This window comes from Acromyrmex echinatior, chromosome 12 (genome assembly GCF_024713525.1).
Source record: "Acromyrmex echinatior isolate Ae372 chromosome 12, ASM2471352v2, whole genome shotgun sequence".
NCBI lineage: Eukaryota > Metazoa > Arthropoda > Insecta > Hymenoptera > Formicidae > Acromyrmex > Acromyrmex echinatior.
In genome coordinates, this window is record NC_141863.1 from 1,233,271 (window position 1) to 1,250,701 (window position 17,431).

General features: G+C 30.2%; 2 protein-coding genes across 2 annotated transcripts in view; both read left to right on the forward strand.

Moving 5' to 3' along the window:
• The first annotated feature begins 331 nt into the window (after positions 1-331).
• Positions 332-9,534, forward strand: LOC105143730 (uncharacterized). The gene is made up of 8 exons (XM_011052202.2): positions 332-882; positions 4,186-4,356; positions 4,449-4,613; positions 4,705-4,853; positions 5,549-5,626; positions 6,680-6,937; positions 7,206-7,397; positions 7,782-9,534. Exons 3-8 carry the CDS (start codon positions 4,508-4,510, stop codon positions 7,971-7,973), a joined length of 975 nt encoding a protein of 324 aa, XP_011050504.1. The 5' UTR covers positions 332-882; positions 4,186-4,356; positions 4,449-4,507; the 3' UTR covers positions 7,974-9,534.
• An 842-nt stretch (positions 9,535-10,376) lies between these two features.
• Positions 10,377-17,431, forward strand: part of LOC105143731 (uncharacterized) — a 36,355-nt gene continuing 29,300 nt past the window's right edge. The window contains exon 1 of the mRNA XM_011052205.2: positions 10,377-15,175. Coding sequence (XP_011050507.1) covers positions 15,093-15,175 — 83 coding nt within the window. The 5' untranslated portion in view covers positions 10,377-15,092. The remainder of the gene's footprint in view (positions 15,176-17,431) is intronic.

Genomic DNA, 17,431 nt, shown 5'->3' on the forward strand with positions numbered 1-17,431 from the left:
AGAAGGTCATACGAGAAAGAAAGAGAGAAAAGCCTTGAATAATACTAAATTGCATCGTGTAATTATCTAGTAGAATTAGAACCTTATAAGAAACAAAGCTGTCTATCAGATAAATTATCCGTTGTAAAAAATTAATTTTGATGTAGACACATGATGTAATAAATGGGGCATAATTTTTTTCATGTATTATTGCAAGATGTATATTAGAGGTATAAAGTATATATGTTAATAGTGATAAACAATGTGATTGTAAATCTCGTAATTAGCCAAGGAAAAAAAATTCATGAAGATGTGCTTCAAAGATCCACGAACAGTACTTGAAAAATTTTTTAATATTGCTAATAATAAGTACGAATATATTTTAACTGAATAATTTTTCCGAATTGATCAGATGAAAAATTTATGATATTCTTCTGTCAGTAGATTTAAGATGAAGTCTCATTTTCTTTTTCTAGCTGCGGCAGATGCATTTCTTCGTACTGTTTTGCTAGAAATGTGTGTTTCGTGGTGCATTTTTACTAATTAGTTCACGTGCAATCTGGCGAAGAGATGTATCATGTTACAAGCTTGATTCTTTTCTCTGGAGTCTAGATTTCAAAAATCATGGGCTCTTATATGTAAAGCGCCGCTTACATGCTCTTAATTGTTGTTATGTTACTGTCCGTGAAACTTCTGCTTTCCCAGTTCGCACTCAACATCTCACAGTCACGAAAGTGTCGGCTCGTTCGCGCGTGTTTGAGTATACATCAGAAGTACAGCTTCCACAACAATCTCACAGAACATCGTTTCTAAGACATTACAGCACGTGATTGCAACAAAGATCACAATTAGCAGTGGTAGCAACAATAGTTCTCTATCCAGTCTTTGTATTTGCAATAAGAGGTAATTAGAATTAAAATTTATAGACAGATTGCAAAAATCATGTTTTGTATCCCTTGAAGAAACTTATCAATAACTGGAAAAGTTCTCTATTATTCTGTGCTTCAAACATATTGTTATGCAATGTATTAAGAAAGATTATATGTATCAATTTTTATATAATTGAAAGAAATCGATTATTTAATTAAGATTTTCCATGATTTGATTAATATTGAAATCAACTGGAGATTTATGTATTGACCAGTGTGTGATGCTATTTCAAAATCTGTTCTTTCTGACCCAAACATTATAAACATTCGACTGAATTATGTGGTAAATTCAACGGTTAGATTTTAACAAATAAAACGAATTCCATCGAGTCAGTCAATTTATCAACGGAGAAGAAATAAATGATTTGTACCTATACGATTAATTTTTATTTTTACTATTTGTCTCTCTCTTAATTGTTGCGTTTGCAAGAAAATTCGTCACTGTTATCAATTAATGATCAAATATTAATCTTTAATACAATAAGAGAATGCCTTAGAAGATGTTTATAAATAATTTATTGTCGAATAATTTTTGCATAATTTTTTCTTTTAAAAATACGCTATTTGTAAGATATATTTCGAAGAATAATAACCGATTTTATGCTGTTATACATAATTTATGGCAATCGAGATAGCTTTGTCCTCTGTTGAAATAACATGGCTTCACATTCTCTCTAATTACTCACACGTATATGCGGACACGCTCCCTTATATACTGAACGGAAAAAAAATCATCTTTTTCTGTCATATTATGTTGTCGATATAAGCAATACAAAGTTTGACGGTCAAGAAGACTGCTACACAAATCAAACGAAAACACGATAAATACCGAAAGAGACAAACATTACGATAAAATGATTAACTACGAGTTAGTAAAACACTAGTGATAGAATTAGATTTTTATTAGAGCACACAGACAATCTTGGTTATCTCTCGGCATGTAATGTAAACTTATTGTTGCTTAAGATATTATTCGATCATTCTTCTGTTTAAATTTTAAATTAAAAAGAATATAATCAAAGAAAATTTTATGCACACTGTACAAAATGTTATATTACTAATGATATGTTTCTAATTTTTAAATTTTGCTCTCTAATCTCTCAACATTAAAAATTAGAACGAATAGCTTCGAAAAACTTTAGGCACTAATTGTGCCTATTAATAATATTGACACTTTGCTAATCTAAAGTATTCTAAAGTTGAAATTATGTTACATCACATTAATTGATTTAAAAATCTAATTATCGGTCAATCAATTAAATTATTATATATCCATTAATAAATCCATTTAATTATTTTATATCCATTAGTCAATCCACACAATATAAATTTTATATTATAAAGATTTCAATACCAGAATTCAGAACAAATTGAAATTACGTAATTAAATACATCAATATGCTTGTTTTAACGCACACATAACTTCCTAAATGCTTTTACCATTTTTCGTGACAAATTATTATATAATAATTCTATTAATACCGCGATGAATCCATTTAACATTTATTTGACATGCGAGAGGAAAACTACATTAAATTGTCATTATCTGATAAATCACAAAATTTTATATGGAAAATTTTCTTTGATAACTTAGTAATTTTTTATCTATATATCATGTATCGTGCATGCAGCACTTTTCTGACGGGATTTTTAAAATTGTAGATGTTCAATCTCGTAAAAATTGAGCTAAATTAAATTCCATTGTGAATACTTAGCAAAGATTATCTTCGTCTATAAGTTTGCAAAAAATTTTATCGCATTTCTATAAACAAATCAATACATGCAGATAAATAAAAATCTTTATCTGACTATATTATTAAGCTATATAATTATTAAAGTTGGAAACATTTAATTTAAATTTCAACTTAATTATTTTTAAGTTTATTTTCTTTGCAATATATTTGAAAATAAAAAATTGATTTTGTTATAATCTAATATAATCTTATAACTATATCTTATAATTTTTTGGAAATTATAAGAATTTCTGGATATATACAAATTGTCGATACAACATGTTGAATGTAACTGCTTGAACAGAAATTGCACGCGTAGATCAATGCCGTGTGATAAAATCCGTAAAATTTTTAGATATTTTTCAGTGAAATGTTAAAATCGTTTGTGATTATATACATATATTGTGTTTTACCACGAAAATACGTTTCTTTCGGCGTCCCACTCTGATAAACTGAACTCGTGCCTTTTCCCAATAATAATTTATCATCATCGCTTTCTTCATTGTCTATTTTGCATTTCTGAGTCATTAGGATCATTATTTAACTTAAATCATTAAGATTTAACGGAGGAAATTTTTATTCATGCATTTCTGATCGCGAACTATCAACAGATTGTCTCCGTATATAAACATTATTCGAGTACGCAAGCATTCACATTTTATATACAGATCTTTATTGAATCTATATTAAATATTTGCTTAGATGATAAAAATAAACGATCTATAATATTAAAAGTTATTACATCAATCTATTATCAACAATCTCTGAATAAATATACTTTTATGTTTTCCGCAAAATTTTCACCAAAAGAAAAATTCATTTATAATAAAAAAAAAACCTTTTCTGGAAATAATGATCGACTTATTTTACATATTATTCTGTTTTTTTGTTGCTCCAACAATTGTAATTTCTGATATTTCTTTTTTAAAGAGATCCGATGTTGTAATCTTACTCTCGCCTTAAAATTAAATTAATAATTAAGGGTTCCTACAGACGAGCGACTTTGTAGCGCCACAATCGAAAGCGCCGAAATCCGTTCATACGGAGTTACGGAGAAAAGTGTCGCGAATTTCGCTACAAATGCTGTAAAGCGTTTAATTGACCAATTAGAAAAAAGAATTTTACAAATTGATCAGTCAAAAATTGCTGTAAAGCATTTGTAGCATCGCGTTGATCCTCACAGTCGTTCGTCTGTAAGAGCCCTAAAGTGAACAAACCATTTATTCAAATGCGAATTCAAATGTCTTTCTTGCCGGTTTCGATTGTGCAATTGCATTACACATTACACACTTATATGATGCATTCGGGGAGATCATTCTATCTTCGTTGTTTATTAGGCGTAAAACAAAGATAGAATGAGAGACACAAATAGCGCTAATAGCGTCTCCTCAAACGCACCTATAGTCTCTTCATTCATCTGAACATGCGTTCGTGCGATGCGGAAGTGTCGTAATTGCAGTGTCTGAAGGCGCTTCGCCAAATCGCCATTTCTATTTTGATTGTATCATCCTGATCATCCTTTTGTTACATTTGCCCGATTCGAGGTTCGAGGTGGCCGATGCATTGCATTCTGAGATTTTACGATTTATTCAATTTCGAAAATCATCCAGTGGTCCAGCACCAATCAGTCAGGTTGCAGAGCCAATAATAAGAAGGAAGAAAGAAGTCTTTCTAAGCATTGATTTACTTCCGATACGGCAAGTTCATCAAACAAAGTAAGCATATCAAAATTATATTTGTTAAAAAATATATCCGAATAAACGTGCGATTGATCGAGTAAATTATTGTTCGCTCGTGTCGTTTATAGACAGTCAACGAGACGCCGCAAGAGAATTGTACTTGAATAGAATTGAGATTGTTGCAATCATGTTACAAAGCAAATTACGTCAGATAATACTAGAATATACGGATTATTTTCTGTCGCTCGTAGAGAAGTGTATGGAATGGAGTCTACCTGAACAGAATATCGAAGGTGCGAATCAATTATATTTTTTCATCATTTTAACGATAAACGATGAAAAATATGCATTTTTCTCGACGACTGAATTGAATTTATATTTCAGATGAAAAAGAATCGGGAAAAATGAAACTTGTGAAACCATTGCCTTGGTTCTTATTCTTGCCGTGCTTAATGATGTTAAGTTTAATCAGAATGATAGTTAATATAGATGCTTTCATATCCAAAAATCCTAAAATCAAGTTAAGTGAAATGGTATGTTATCTTCACAGTTTTAATATTAATATTGCTTAATCCTTATAATACAAGGTAAAATTTGATGCTTCATTCATCCAAATATGGATCACTAAAATCCATCGTTTCAAAACGGTTCAAAAAATCTCTAAATTCATCAACATATTTTCAACTTTCTAAAATAAATATTGAAACTTCGTTTTAAAAAATAAAATGTAATATAATTTATAATTATCGAAAGATTCATAGAAACTTACACGAACAAGAATCACTCGATCGTCACTAGTGACCCGACCTTGTTCAGTAAGGGTTAATAAAAAGTATTTCAAAAAGAAATAATCAACAAAAACATTGTAAAAATACAGTATTTAAAATGTTTACGAATTAAAACATCTTTGCGAAACAAATGTTTAATAAAAGATATTTCAATTTTAAACGTTTAAAATGTTTTAAATCCAAACACATAGTGTTTTGTTTATTAAAAAAAATTTAATAACTCAAACATCTTTTAAGGATTAAAAAATTAAGACAAGAGTAAAACATTTTAATACTGTAAAATTAAACACTTATAAGTCCAAACTTTATAATTGATTTTTCCGTTATAAGATGAATATTTTTGTAAAAAATTATTTAACATCGTCTGTTTTATTTCATTCGCGTTCAATTATTTTTTCTTTATTATTCAACTTATTATTTATTAAACACTTTTGTCGCAGATAAAATTCGTGCAAAAATATCGGAGATATCTGCATGATGCAATGAAGAAAGATAAAAAAGAGAAGTGTAAGCTCAAGGTAAGATGTACATTTTTTGCTAGTGAAACGCAGCGAATGCAAAGATAATAAAATTAATACGGTAATAGTCTCGGTGGTAGGTGTAAAACAAGAGATCGTCAATGAAGAAGGCCCTGATCAGGTCCATTTGTCTGACTTTGTCAAGCTTATCCTACTTGAATACATCCAAACCCTCTCCATCACCATTGCCTAAAATTTATATTAGTAGTAACCTCGATTCCGATCCAGTAAATAAAACTATCTTAATTTATGCAAGCGTAAATCACATGTAATTGTACAATTACTTGAAGATATTATGACCCATCCTTTCTCCGAGTATTTCATTCAAGTGTTTTTTAGTGACATATCTTTTATAAATGTTTCTCTCTGAATTTGAAATGAAATTATCTCACTCCAGAAGAGTTAAAATACTGCCACTATTAAATGAGATTTCATACTTTGGAGATTCACTCCAAAAAAGAAGTGAGAATTCTTTTCTTCGGAGTAAATCATTCTAAAAGAGTAAAAATTTGCCATTCCTATTCAATAGTGTAAATATTTTCACTCTTTTTCAATAGTGGCAATATTTTCACTCTTTTGGAATGAGATTTCTCTCCAAGAAATTTAGAATTTTTAACTATTTATTCTAAAAATTGATATCTTTTAACGGAGTCTGAGTTGCTTTCCATTTACATAATTCTTACTTGTTATAACTCAGTTGAATAAGCATTCTTTTTACACTCTGACAAACGAGATACAACTGAGTTTTTGCCTATAATCTGCACAAGATCGAGACCGTGTGCTTTAGTGAGTCTCGTCTTCACCTTAAAAGTAAAATTATGAACCCGTATTGTCATGTAATAACTTTTTACCAAAGCAAATAATGACGTCATTAATCTGAATATGAAATACTCACTTTAGACTCAGTTTCATTTGTGTGTAAATGAAAAGCAGCTATTATCGTAAATGTAAAATGAAATGTGTTCGTGACTACTTTATTGTTTTAAGAATTATTCTTGCTATATTAAAATATATAATAAAATATTCAATAAAACAACAAAAAATTCTTTTAAGGTAACGACATCCAAAGAAAAGTTGGAAGAAAAGCCGAAAGAAAGGTCGGAAGAAAAGTCAATAGTAGAATCAATCGATTCTACGACACCATCAAAACATTCAATGAGCGAATCGGAGGACAAGAAGGAGGAGGAGAAAGAGGAGGAGAAGGAGGAGGAGAAGGAGGAGGAGAAGGAAAAAGAAGAGACGGAAGAAACTCTGATTGAGAAGATTAATCGACTCGCTTTGGAAAATAGCGAGGACGATGAAGATTTTAAGGTAAGTTCTATATTTTTGTTTAATATTCATTTTATCATTTTGGATTCGAATTCGATATTGTCAAATTCATAATCCCGGCTTCCCGTTCACAGTCAATTTACGGATTCGAAAAAAACTCGATGACTTGATTCTTCAATAGATAGCCCGTAACTTTGACGCTATACGCTGCTTGTTTTATTTATATTTTTAATGTTGTACATATATGTGCTTTTACTGCACATATATAGGAAAGATTTATCTGGCTACGTTTTTGCTATCGTCTTTTTAGCCAGAATATTTGACGAGCGATATGAGCAGCAACGATGAGAACAGCAACGATGAGAACAGCAACGTGTCTTCGAATGAGATTTATGACATCAAAGACAAGTTCAATGAAAAGATCATCGAGCACTTTGTGAATGACGAGCGAACTTTCACGTTGGCTTCTAACCAGAAACTCGTCGAGTCGACTTGCGAAAAGGTAAACACCTTCGAATAATAATCTTTTGGATTGTCTTTATGATCGAAGGATGAGGAATAAAAGAAATCCCTCGATACATGGCTACCTCGTGTTTACTCAGGATTACATTATAAACTATAAAAGAGAAAAAGCGCATACTCAAGCGAAGTAGACGCACAATATCTTTGCATTTCTTTAATAAATTCTGCCGCACTGTATTTTTTAGCTATTCCGTCAAACAGAATGAAATACAAACAGCAAAATTTTATACCGTGTACGAAATTCGCTTTACACAATTTTTCGCGCGGTATGAGCGAAACGAGATCGAAAGAACATTGATGACACTTTAGGAATGGAATTCTTCATAATGTGTAAATGTTCAATGAGCTTGTTCAACTTATTTAGAGATCGTCGGCCAAGGAGAGCTGCGATAAGGTAGAAGAGCACTTCGCGACTTTGCAGCATATCGATTCGTTAGAGTGTTGTACATCCGACAGATCTAGTCAAGAAGACAATCCTAGCTTCTATTCGCCAGTCAGCTCTGATTCGGATAATGACACCAAAGGACCGGAAATCGGTGTCGATCGCCAAACCTAAGTGATTCTCCACGCGTCTGCATCTACGATCTCTCGACTAGAGCTGGCTCCAGAGCTGGCTTTTCTCTACCTAATATTATTCCTGCGCTTGTGTCTTCACCGCATGTGAATTCGCTTTCGTTACATTGCTTTCAAGTAACATTTAATTGAGCTATTCCTTCATTTAAACACATATAATAAGTTAAATTTTGCATTGATGGATTGTTACTTAATAATTTTAATTAATGTGTGAGTGATTATTATTGACGATTAAATCATAAAAATCATATGGAATAGACATCTACAATCTACGAGACTGCTTGTTTTACTGCTTGTTTGTATTATTAGGGTGCGTCCAGATTATATCGAGCTGCAACTCGAACCTCAAGCCGCAAGCATTTCGGTAAACATTATTGTTACGCGACTTGGCAAAAAAACAATCGAGGTTTGAATCGAGTTTCAGTTCGATAGTCTGGCCACAGATAGATAATCACTCTTATATTTATGATACACGTGTGTTTTATATATATTATACGCGATAAATAATTCTATTTTATATTTAATGTATAATTATATATTAAGTTTTGACATATTAAGAGTTATCATTTTAAAAAATGTGGTTATTTATTATTATTTAAATTATTGTATTTAAATTATTTTATTCGTTTCCTCAACAGTAACAATCAGTAAAGTACAACAGAACTTAAATTGTTTGTATTGAAAGTTAATACGATTTTGTAAATCAACGATTTTGTAAACATTAATACGTTTTGTAAATATGATTTTTGAAATATTATTTTCCGGCACCATTTGAAATGCTCATGTGAAAAAATATTATTTGTACATTGGTTGTGTTTATCTAATCAATTGTTTTCTGCAAATTACTTAGAGAGAAATTTAAATAACTGCAAATAAATGGAATTGATTAGAATTGCACGACCGATTTAATACTTAGAATTTTGGATAAAATGTGCATATATCGTTAGCACCAACAGAAACATTATAATTATAATTTTGGAAACATGTCGCAATAGTATTTAGTGCACGTTTTGATACAACTGGACTTTCTAATTATTTATAATTATTGCTAATCCTTCCATGAAAGGAATTGTACTTCTCTTTATATTGTATTGTTTGCGTTTAATCATTTAAAATATTGGTAATTATTTAAAATATTTCTAGAAGAAGTAATTCATTAGAATTAAATCTCATGATTTTGTTATCCACTTAATTGGACACAAATCGAATTTATCAGTCTCAATACGTTCATTTAATACATTTTAGATTCTTTTTGTGATGTTTCATTATGTTAAACAAGTAAAATATGATATGTCCATAAATAAAAATCAATAAACAAAATTTTTTTTTTTATGATATTCCTATACAAAATTGAATACATTTGAAATAATCCAATTATTATTAAATAACACTTTGCTAAAGTAATACGCGTATTTTCTGCGTTCGCGCGTAATATTCGATATATTATTTAGTAAAAGCTATTTTTATATGTAATGACATCAATGAGCTTTGTAGTAAATCGAAGAAAAACTATCATTGTGGCAACGAATATCGCATATAATCACGATATAACTTTATTTATTTAATATAATATATTAAATAAATGAAGTTATATTCAAATTATTAATTATATTTAAATTATTAATCATTTAGAATGTCTCAAGAAAAATATTAAAGATAAAAGAGTTTATCAATGGCTATTCTCGGCATCAATGATTTCAGGTATAACATTCTAATTACGCACTTTTTTATAAATTGATTCACAACTGTATTATCAAATTTATTGTAAATTTATTAATCCTCTATACACACTTTTTTTCTACCCTTAATATACATACTCGGGTCTCTGAAACTCCATCGGATCTATATTTGTATCGTAATTTCCGTAGAAATGAACATATTTCAATTAATTTTTTTTTAATTGATGGAGAATTGATTAAGAAACAAGTCCATAATGTAAAATAGTTAATAGAATTAAGGAACTTCGAGATATATAGGTTTAAAGGAGAAAAAACGTTCAGAAACACGAAAAAAATCTCGATTTAGCAAATTGTATTGGAGTTTTTGGGACCTCAATGTGTATAGCCAGGGGTTAATTATGAATCTACTTATTTCAAAGTCTACTTACTTCAAAGAATCAACATATTTTTTTTAACAAACTCGGAATCCAAGCAAACTAACAACGACACAATAGTGGACAAGCACAGTACAAACATGAGTAAAAGTCACAAAGCACACGAGTCATCGCAAGAAAAAATAGCAAGAAATAATAGATTAACAAAAGCAAAACAAAAAAGAGAAGATAGAGAAAGAGAGAAGAGGAAAGAAAAGAACGAAAGCTTTCCTTCGAGACAAGAAATCACTACGCGATATACAATATCGCATATCAAACGTCATTGACAGTTACGCAATTGTTGAAGATTAAACATGATTTCGAATAATAGATAACTGTTCGTCGTCAAGATATAACAAAGAGATATCAGATAATCAAAACGTTTATCTGGAAGTCGAGTTTGTATAGATCTTCGAATCATCGCAGTCGCTCGTCAATTACTCTTAAAAATTATTTAACGAATTAAGATGCTTGCAGATATTTCGTTAAACATCTGAACTGTAATTGTCCAAAGTATAACTGATTCAAAATACATCGTCATTACCGCGCGTTCACTCGAGCTCAATCATTCTCTATAATAATGTTCTCTATAATAATTATAGTCTACACGATGTGAGAGGAAAAAGTAATAATGTTTACGTTTTATTCGTATTTCCGAAATATATATGTATTTTGATTTTTTCTTTAAATCTGATTGAGTGATAAGCTTTACAAAATTACGGACTTTGTAGACAAGTGGATGTAACTGTATTTAAATCGCAGCACGTTTAAAGTACGGAAGCATTATCATACATTGAAAGAAAAAATTAGTTGGTACAGTAATTTAAATGGTAAAATATGGCATATCATTTTTGATTGATTACAGCAATCAATTTTCAGTTGCGTTAGCCTATCGAAATCATATATTGACATTGCCAATCAAAAATGCTGTGCTATATTTTATCTAAATTACTGCAGCAGCCAATTATTTCTTTCAGTGTATTTGAACAAAACATCGTATCTCTCTTGACAATTACATAATTGCGATCATAAATTGAATGTTATTTTTATACAACGCGATAGTGCAAAACGTAGCACGTGCGAAAATATATAAAGTTGTGCGTGTTATTTCCAAAACACCGTTGAATTGATTCTCTTTTTAGATATATTCGCTTATTTATCAAATAAATGTTATAATAAGAAATCAGCATAAGTTCTTTTTTATTGACACGCATATTTGTTTAACGTAAATTTTAAACTTTTTCTTTATACTTAAAAAAAGATTATACGTTGAGATAAATGTGACAAAACGCTTCGTAAGTCAACACTTTCTAAGTCTATTTCTCAAAGCGAAACAAAAATGTCATAGTTTCATACACTAGTTAAAGCACTGTCGTCTAACTTTTTCAATTTAGCATTTTATTTAAGTTATAATTATGTGTGTTATTTTTTTTAGCAATATAATAAAAATATTTAACGTATACACTGAAAGAAAAGATTGGCTGAATATGATATAGCATTTTTAATTGGCTGCAGCAGTCAATTAACAATGCTATGCCGTATTTTATCAACTCAATTGCTGCAGTAGCCAATCTTTTTTTTCAGTATATATTCCTCTTTCGAAACGATCACATTTCTCAGTCAATGATGATCATGGAATAAGTATTATTACAGATACTCATTGTTTGTATCTGTAATTTTGATTATTTTTTGTTATAAATCCTATCATTTGTTTGTGTCTAATTTTAATTAGTTTAATTCCCATCATCAAAATGCACAAAAATCGGCACGATGATGTAACGTATAGTTTTATAATTTCTACTTAAGATATTGAAATGAATAGTATACTATCTTCCTTTTTATGAATGTATATTTAACAAAGATTATTTTATATTGTTATTATTAATATTGTTATTATAAATGTAGACTGTTGATCTTACGATAATAAATTATTTAACCGTATAAATATGCTTTTTGCTAATTATTTAACGATTATTGCATTATTATATAAACTAAGACTCACAATACGCATCGTCAATACACAATCGATGATAAAAATAATCAAAATCAATAGCAAGCAAAATGATTGATTGCTCGTTATAACCCCCTTATCTTTCAAGTCATAAATTTTTGTGTTGCTCAAAATTATATCAATCTTTTACACATTACGACGCTCGCAATTTCTTTATCCCACCTTTTCATAAAATTATTAGAGATACCGCGTCCGCGAGCGCGTCCATTTTTGCGACGCAACAACTTACTCTTATCGCTTTAACCGCGATAAGCGGAGATTAGACCCATATGTTATAGATGTGCTGGATGGATAGATAAACGATGTCACGTGGCGTTCTGAAAATTTAACAAAAAAATTACACACACGACGACGATATTCAACATCCTGCGATTAAATTGCACCATCGTGGATCGCATTAAATAATTTTCCCACAAATAGTAGTTTTCATCATCTAATGTCATTGATTTTTATGATAAAACGCTTAACGCGATTTTCTTACGCGAAATGGTACCTGCCGCAATAATTACAGTTATTAATATTACGTTACGCGAGGATTGGCTTATCTGTGTGAACCACTGCATAAATAAATACAGATAGTGAGGGAAACGATGTTACTTTATCAAGTGCACTCGTAGTGGGCTTCGTTCGGTAGCACTTGTCGGTAAGCCGTGGATACTTCATCTCGAGGGTCTCTTGTCATTAACAAATTGTATGGTACAACTGACTGTCAAGTAGTCAAGAACAATTGGTCGATTATTACCTCTTTACTGTTTTCAATTGGAATTCGCAACATTGTTATATGAATTTTCTCTCTCTCTCTCTCTCTCTCTCTCTCTTTCTCTTTCTATGATTTTGCTAAAATATATTGGGTCATTTAAAAAGTATCCGCTGTTTTTTCATTCAAAAATTGAACAAAAAACCGCGGATACTTTTTAAATGACCTAATACAATATTCCAAATGATAATTTTTGCGGCGATTAATTATATATTGTATATTGTATTAATACTGAATCGCTCAACTTGAGAATGAAACTTGGCGATTGTATAATACAAAATACAAATAATAGAACAAAACAACATAATGACAAAATAATATATCGATAATAGTAATAATAAAAACGCGCTTGTTTGCTGAAATTACGCTGTGTCAGCACAGCTTAGTAGAAAATTCTAACCTAGTAATGCACGATAAAATCATTTTACACGTGATAGATACGGCAATCTATAATTTTCTTCTTTTTTTTCTTTTTACAGTTATAAAGTCACAAATGATAGATAAAGACTTTCCATCTTTTAATCTTAACATATCTGCACGTACACCGAAAGAAAAGATTGGCTAAATATGGCATTTTTAATTAGTTTCATTAGCCAATTTTTGGTTGCGTTAGCCTATCGAAATCGTATATTAACATTATGGATAGGCTAACGCAATCAAAAATTAGCTGCTGCAACCAATTAAAAATGCTATGTCTTATTTTCCCTGGTGAAAATTTTTCTCAATTTTTATACGATATAATTAGAACATTTTTCAGAAATACTCAAAAATATTCGGAAGGTTTACATCTTCTCTCAGAATTTTTCATACAAATCAATTCTGAAATATTCTGAAATTTTTCATCCCATAATTTTTAAAAAATATTTTTAAATTTTTTAGATTTTATAACATTTCATGAGCAATTATACTTACAAAAAATCTTAGAAATCTTACGATGTTTCATAATTAACATATATGAAAAATTCTGAGAAAAGATGTAGATTTTCTGAGAAATCTTCCAATTCATATAAAAAAATGTGAAAAAGTGATAAAATTATATAGAAATTCTGAAAAATTATATGAAAAATTCTGAGAAAAAATTTTCACCAGAGTTACCATCTAATTTGCTACAGCAACCAATGCTTTTTTTGTAATAATGCAACGCATTTTGAATATATACAATCTACATTATGTACAGTATATTTATCTATAATATATCTTTCATATTTATATATACAATGTGTACGTGAGAGAATAGTGTTTTACTTAATAGCATAAACAAAATTATTATATTCGTAAAGCTATTATGCTTTTTAATTTGTGAATTCATGATAATAATGGATTAATTACATATAAGACAAAAAAATTGATTTTTTTGGAAATGTAATCAAAAACATAAAACAGGGGGAAATAATGATGCAAATGCGTCATCAGAGATCGAGAAAACTTGATAATATTTTGGCCCCTTTCGACGTTATGATTTGCGGTAGTCAAACTAATCTATGTAGGGTGTTATCACACTGATAAGGTTGCCGGAGCTCCTATCAGGTAGCCATATTTTTGATACAATATATAGGTGATCGATATATTACCACAAAGTTCTCAGTAAAGCTATATCACCAGTTGGACGAGAGTTATAATCTCGGTGTTATTTTCCACGATAATTTTCATTAAATTCCTCTTTCGAGTGTCGAATCACTTCTTCAACAAATATTTGATAGATGCGCAAGAATGTCAAAAAAAAGTGAAAATTTTCTGTGAACAGATCTCACTATCGAGAAAAATTTTTTCATATTCCGACAATTGGTGGTCGCGTTATTATTAGTTCCTTACATTTATTTTAACGTCGATGAATGCTTGTAAATAAATTTTTTCAGAAATTCTTGAAGCTATGTAAGGTAATCCACATTATATCAATATTATTTCCCTTCTTGCGCTTTGTTTTTTAAGTTCGGAAAATAGAATTCGTGTCGCAGGAAGATATGAGATGATCCTCCTTACGAAATTCGCGTCGGATTTTCGAGGAACGTGAGCATGAAATGCGGATCTATCGCGTCCGAGAGAGAGAGAGAGAAAAAAGATTTATTTGTTGAAGCAATATTCGAAGTCATCAAAGAATTCTTTCGGCTGTCTTTTCGATGAATCAGCTGTCGGAGGTACGTTTCTGACCGGAAAAGCTGCGGGATATTTTTCAACTTTTTGTGTCGGCTACAGAAACGAGCACGTTCATTAATCGATTTGGTGAAAAAAAAAAACAAGAAAAATGGCAGCCGGATATGACGATTGTTACGACGCTTCTTGGCATTTGATACCGCCCGATTATGTCAGCAACGAGGAGGATTACAGGTAAAAAATAGCGAAAAAGATTTTAGAGATATAATATTCTGTGTGGAAAATAATAGTTAAGAATAGCAATGTTTAGCTGATTTTAACTTTTGCGTTAGCGACTAAAACGAGATTTTAAACAATAACTTTAATTTCTAGCTATAAGATACATGATAAATTAATTTGAAAATTGTCACTTTAAATCGAAAATTTAAAAACCTCACAATAATAAATTTAACGTTATCTACAAATAAATTAGACGTCTTAAAAAATATGAATCTATCAGATATTTAATCTATCGAGGTAGAAGAGATAAGAAGCATGCTCTGTAAAATTTCAACACACATTTAATGTATTATTTTATGAAAACGAAAACGTCTTCATCGTTGATCTCGAAATATTAAAAGGATTACTCGATCTCCGCGTATTTGCGCGGGCAATTAACATATCTGATTAAGCCGATAATACCGGAAACCGGAAGCGAACGTTTAAGAGCAGTCACGCATATCGGTTAGGCGAATCCTTCGGCGTAGAGTGGTACGCCTTGTTACACACTGGGACACACACGAGGAGCGAAAGGGCCGTGCGGTATGCCGACACCTGTTGGTTTCCATCATAAATTTCGGATTAATCGTATTCAGCTACGATGTATGGTTCTCCTTCCCTCCTTCGTTCGTTGCACCTGCGAGATCGCGAGATCGTCGAATCAAAGCATCACCGAATAGACAATTATTTAATTTAATATCGCCATCTAATTCTTGTTTTTATACATGCTCTATTCCTACGATCATTTAATTGTTTTTATACAGCTGGATATACCGATAAAAACTGTGTAGCTAATAGAAACGGGGAAAAGTTTTTCTACTGTAATATATATACTTATATCAAAAATAATAGAAATCAAATGTATGTTGAGTTACTCTTTTTTTCAAAGGGTTTCAAGATTAATTTAGATTAATTGATTAAAGTTTTAATTAAAATTAAAGTCAATTCAGATTGTTAATCTTTAATATTTTGTGCTTTTCCTAATTTTTACCCTTTAATTTTCTATTATGTAGTATAACAATGTCTTCAACTTATCCGATTTGGAATGTAATAGCTTTCACATACTTTATAAATGCGTTTAAAGGAAAACTGGAATTTTTGAGAGTGCTTTAACATTTCACACGAGAACACTTTCACTACCTGTGAAAACTATAAAAAAGAAAAATCATCATTCTACTATACTTACAATAACATCTTAAGCGATTCTTGAACGACGTCGGTGGCTTTAACGAGCCATGCCAAGTTCAGATCGTGTCTAACGACATGCGACTCGAACGAGGGTCTTACTTTGTGGAAAAGAAATCTTCTCAACAAACCTCTTGAATAAGAAAGAAGTGACCCTGGAGATTTACCCGTCGTCTGGTCAAAGCTAAGTTAAATATTACGTTCATTCATGCTGCAGGGCCTATCACTCCCTTTGTGGCAACTTTATGAATGAACGTAAGATATTCTTCGATCCATTTCCGCCAAATTCCTCCGGCTTTTCTTTCAGTCAATATCATAATGAGAGAAGTATTTCAAGCGACAGCATAAAGAGCACAGCTTTTTTATTAATTAATATTTAATTATTTATAATAATATTAAATATTTTAAAATTATCTTTTTTTCATTATTTATAACCATAAGATATGTCATTCGAGAAGGAAAAATTTCAATGAAAATAGTTCAATGGAAATTGTTATCTAATATGCAATTAAAGCGGAATATATTCCACTCTTTTATCAGCTGCTTATTAAAAATATTTAAAAAAGCATAAGATTTAAATAATATTAAACGCAATTAATATAAATATTGAAAAGTAATTGACTTTTTATATCACTTTTACATTTTTGAAGATAATTATTTGCAAGAATGGGAAATATTATGTTACTTGTTGTAACACCGTTATGGTTTTTTGAAAAGTAATATAAGAGTAAATCAAACTGTTCCAATTCTGAAGTTATTACGTCAAAAAAATTATTGCAATATCAAATCGTTATTAAAAAAAAGTAACTATGTTACAAGTAATACGTTACTTTTCATCCTTGCAAATAATGGTGTTACAAAAAATAATGACATAAAAAATCAATTACTTTTTAATATTAAATTAATATACGATATTAATTCGTTTAATGTTATTTAATATTTTTATTATTGTCATAAAAAGATCGTGATGTTTTTATCATATCATTATTACAAAGAGGCAGTAACAATAGGGGCGTTATAAATAATGCATTATCCCCCCCCCCCATT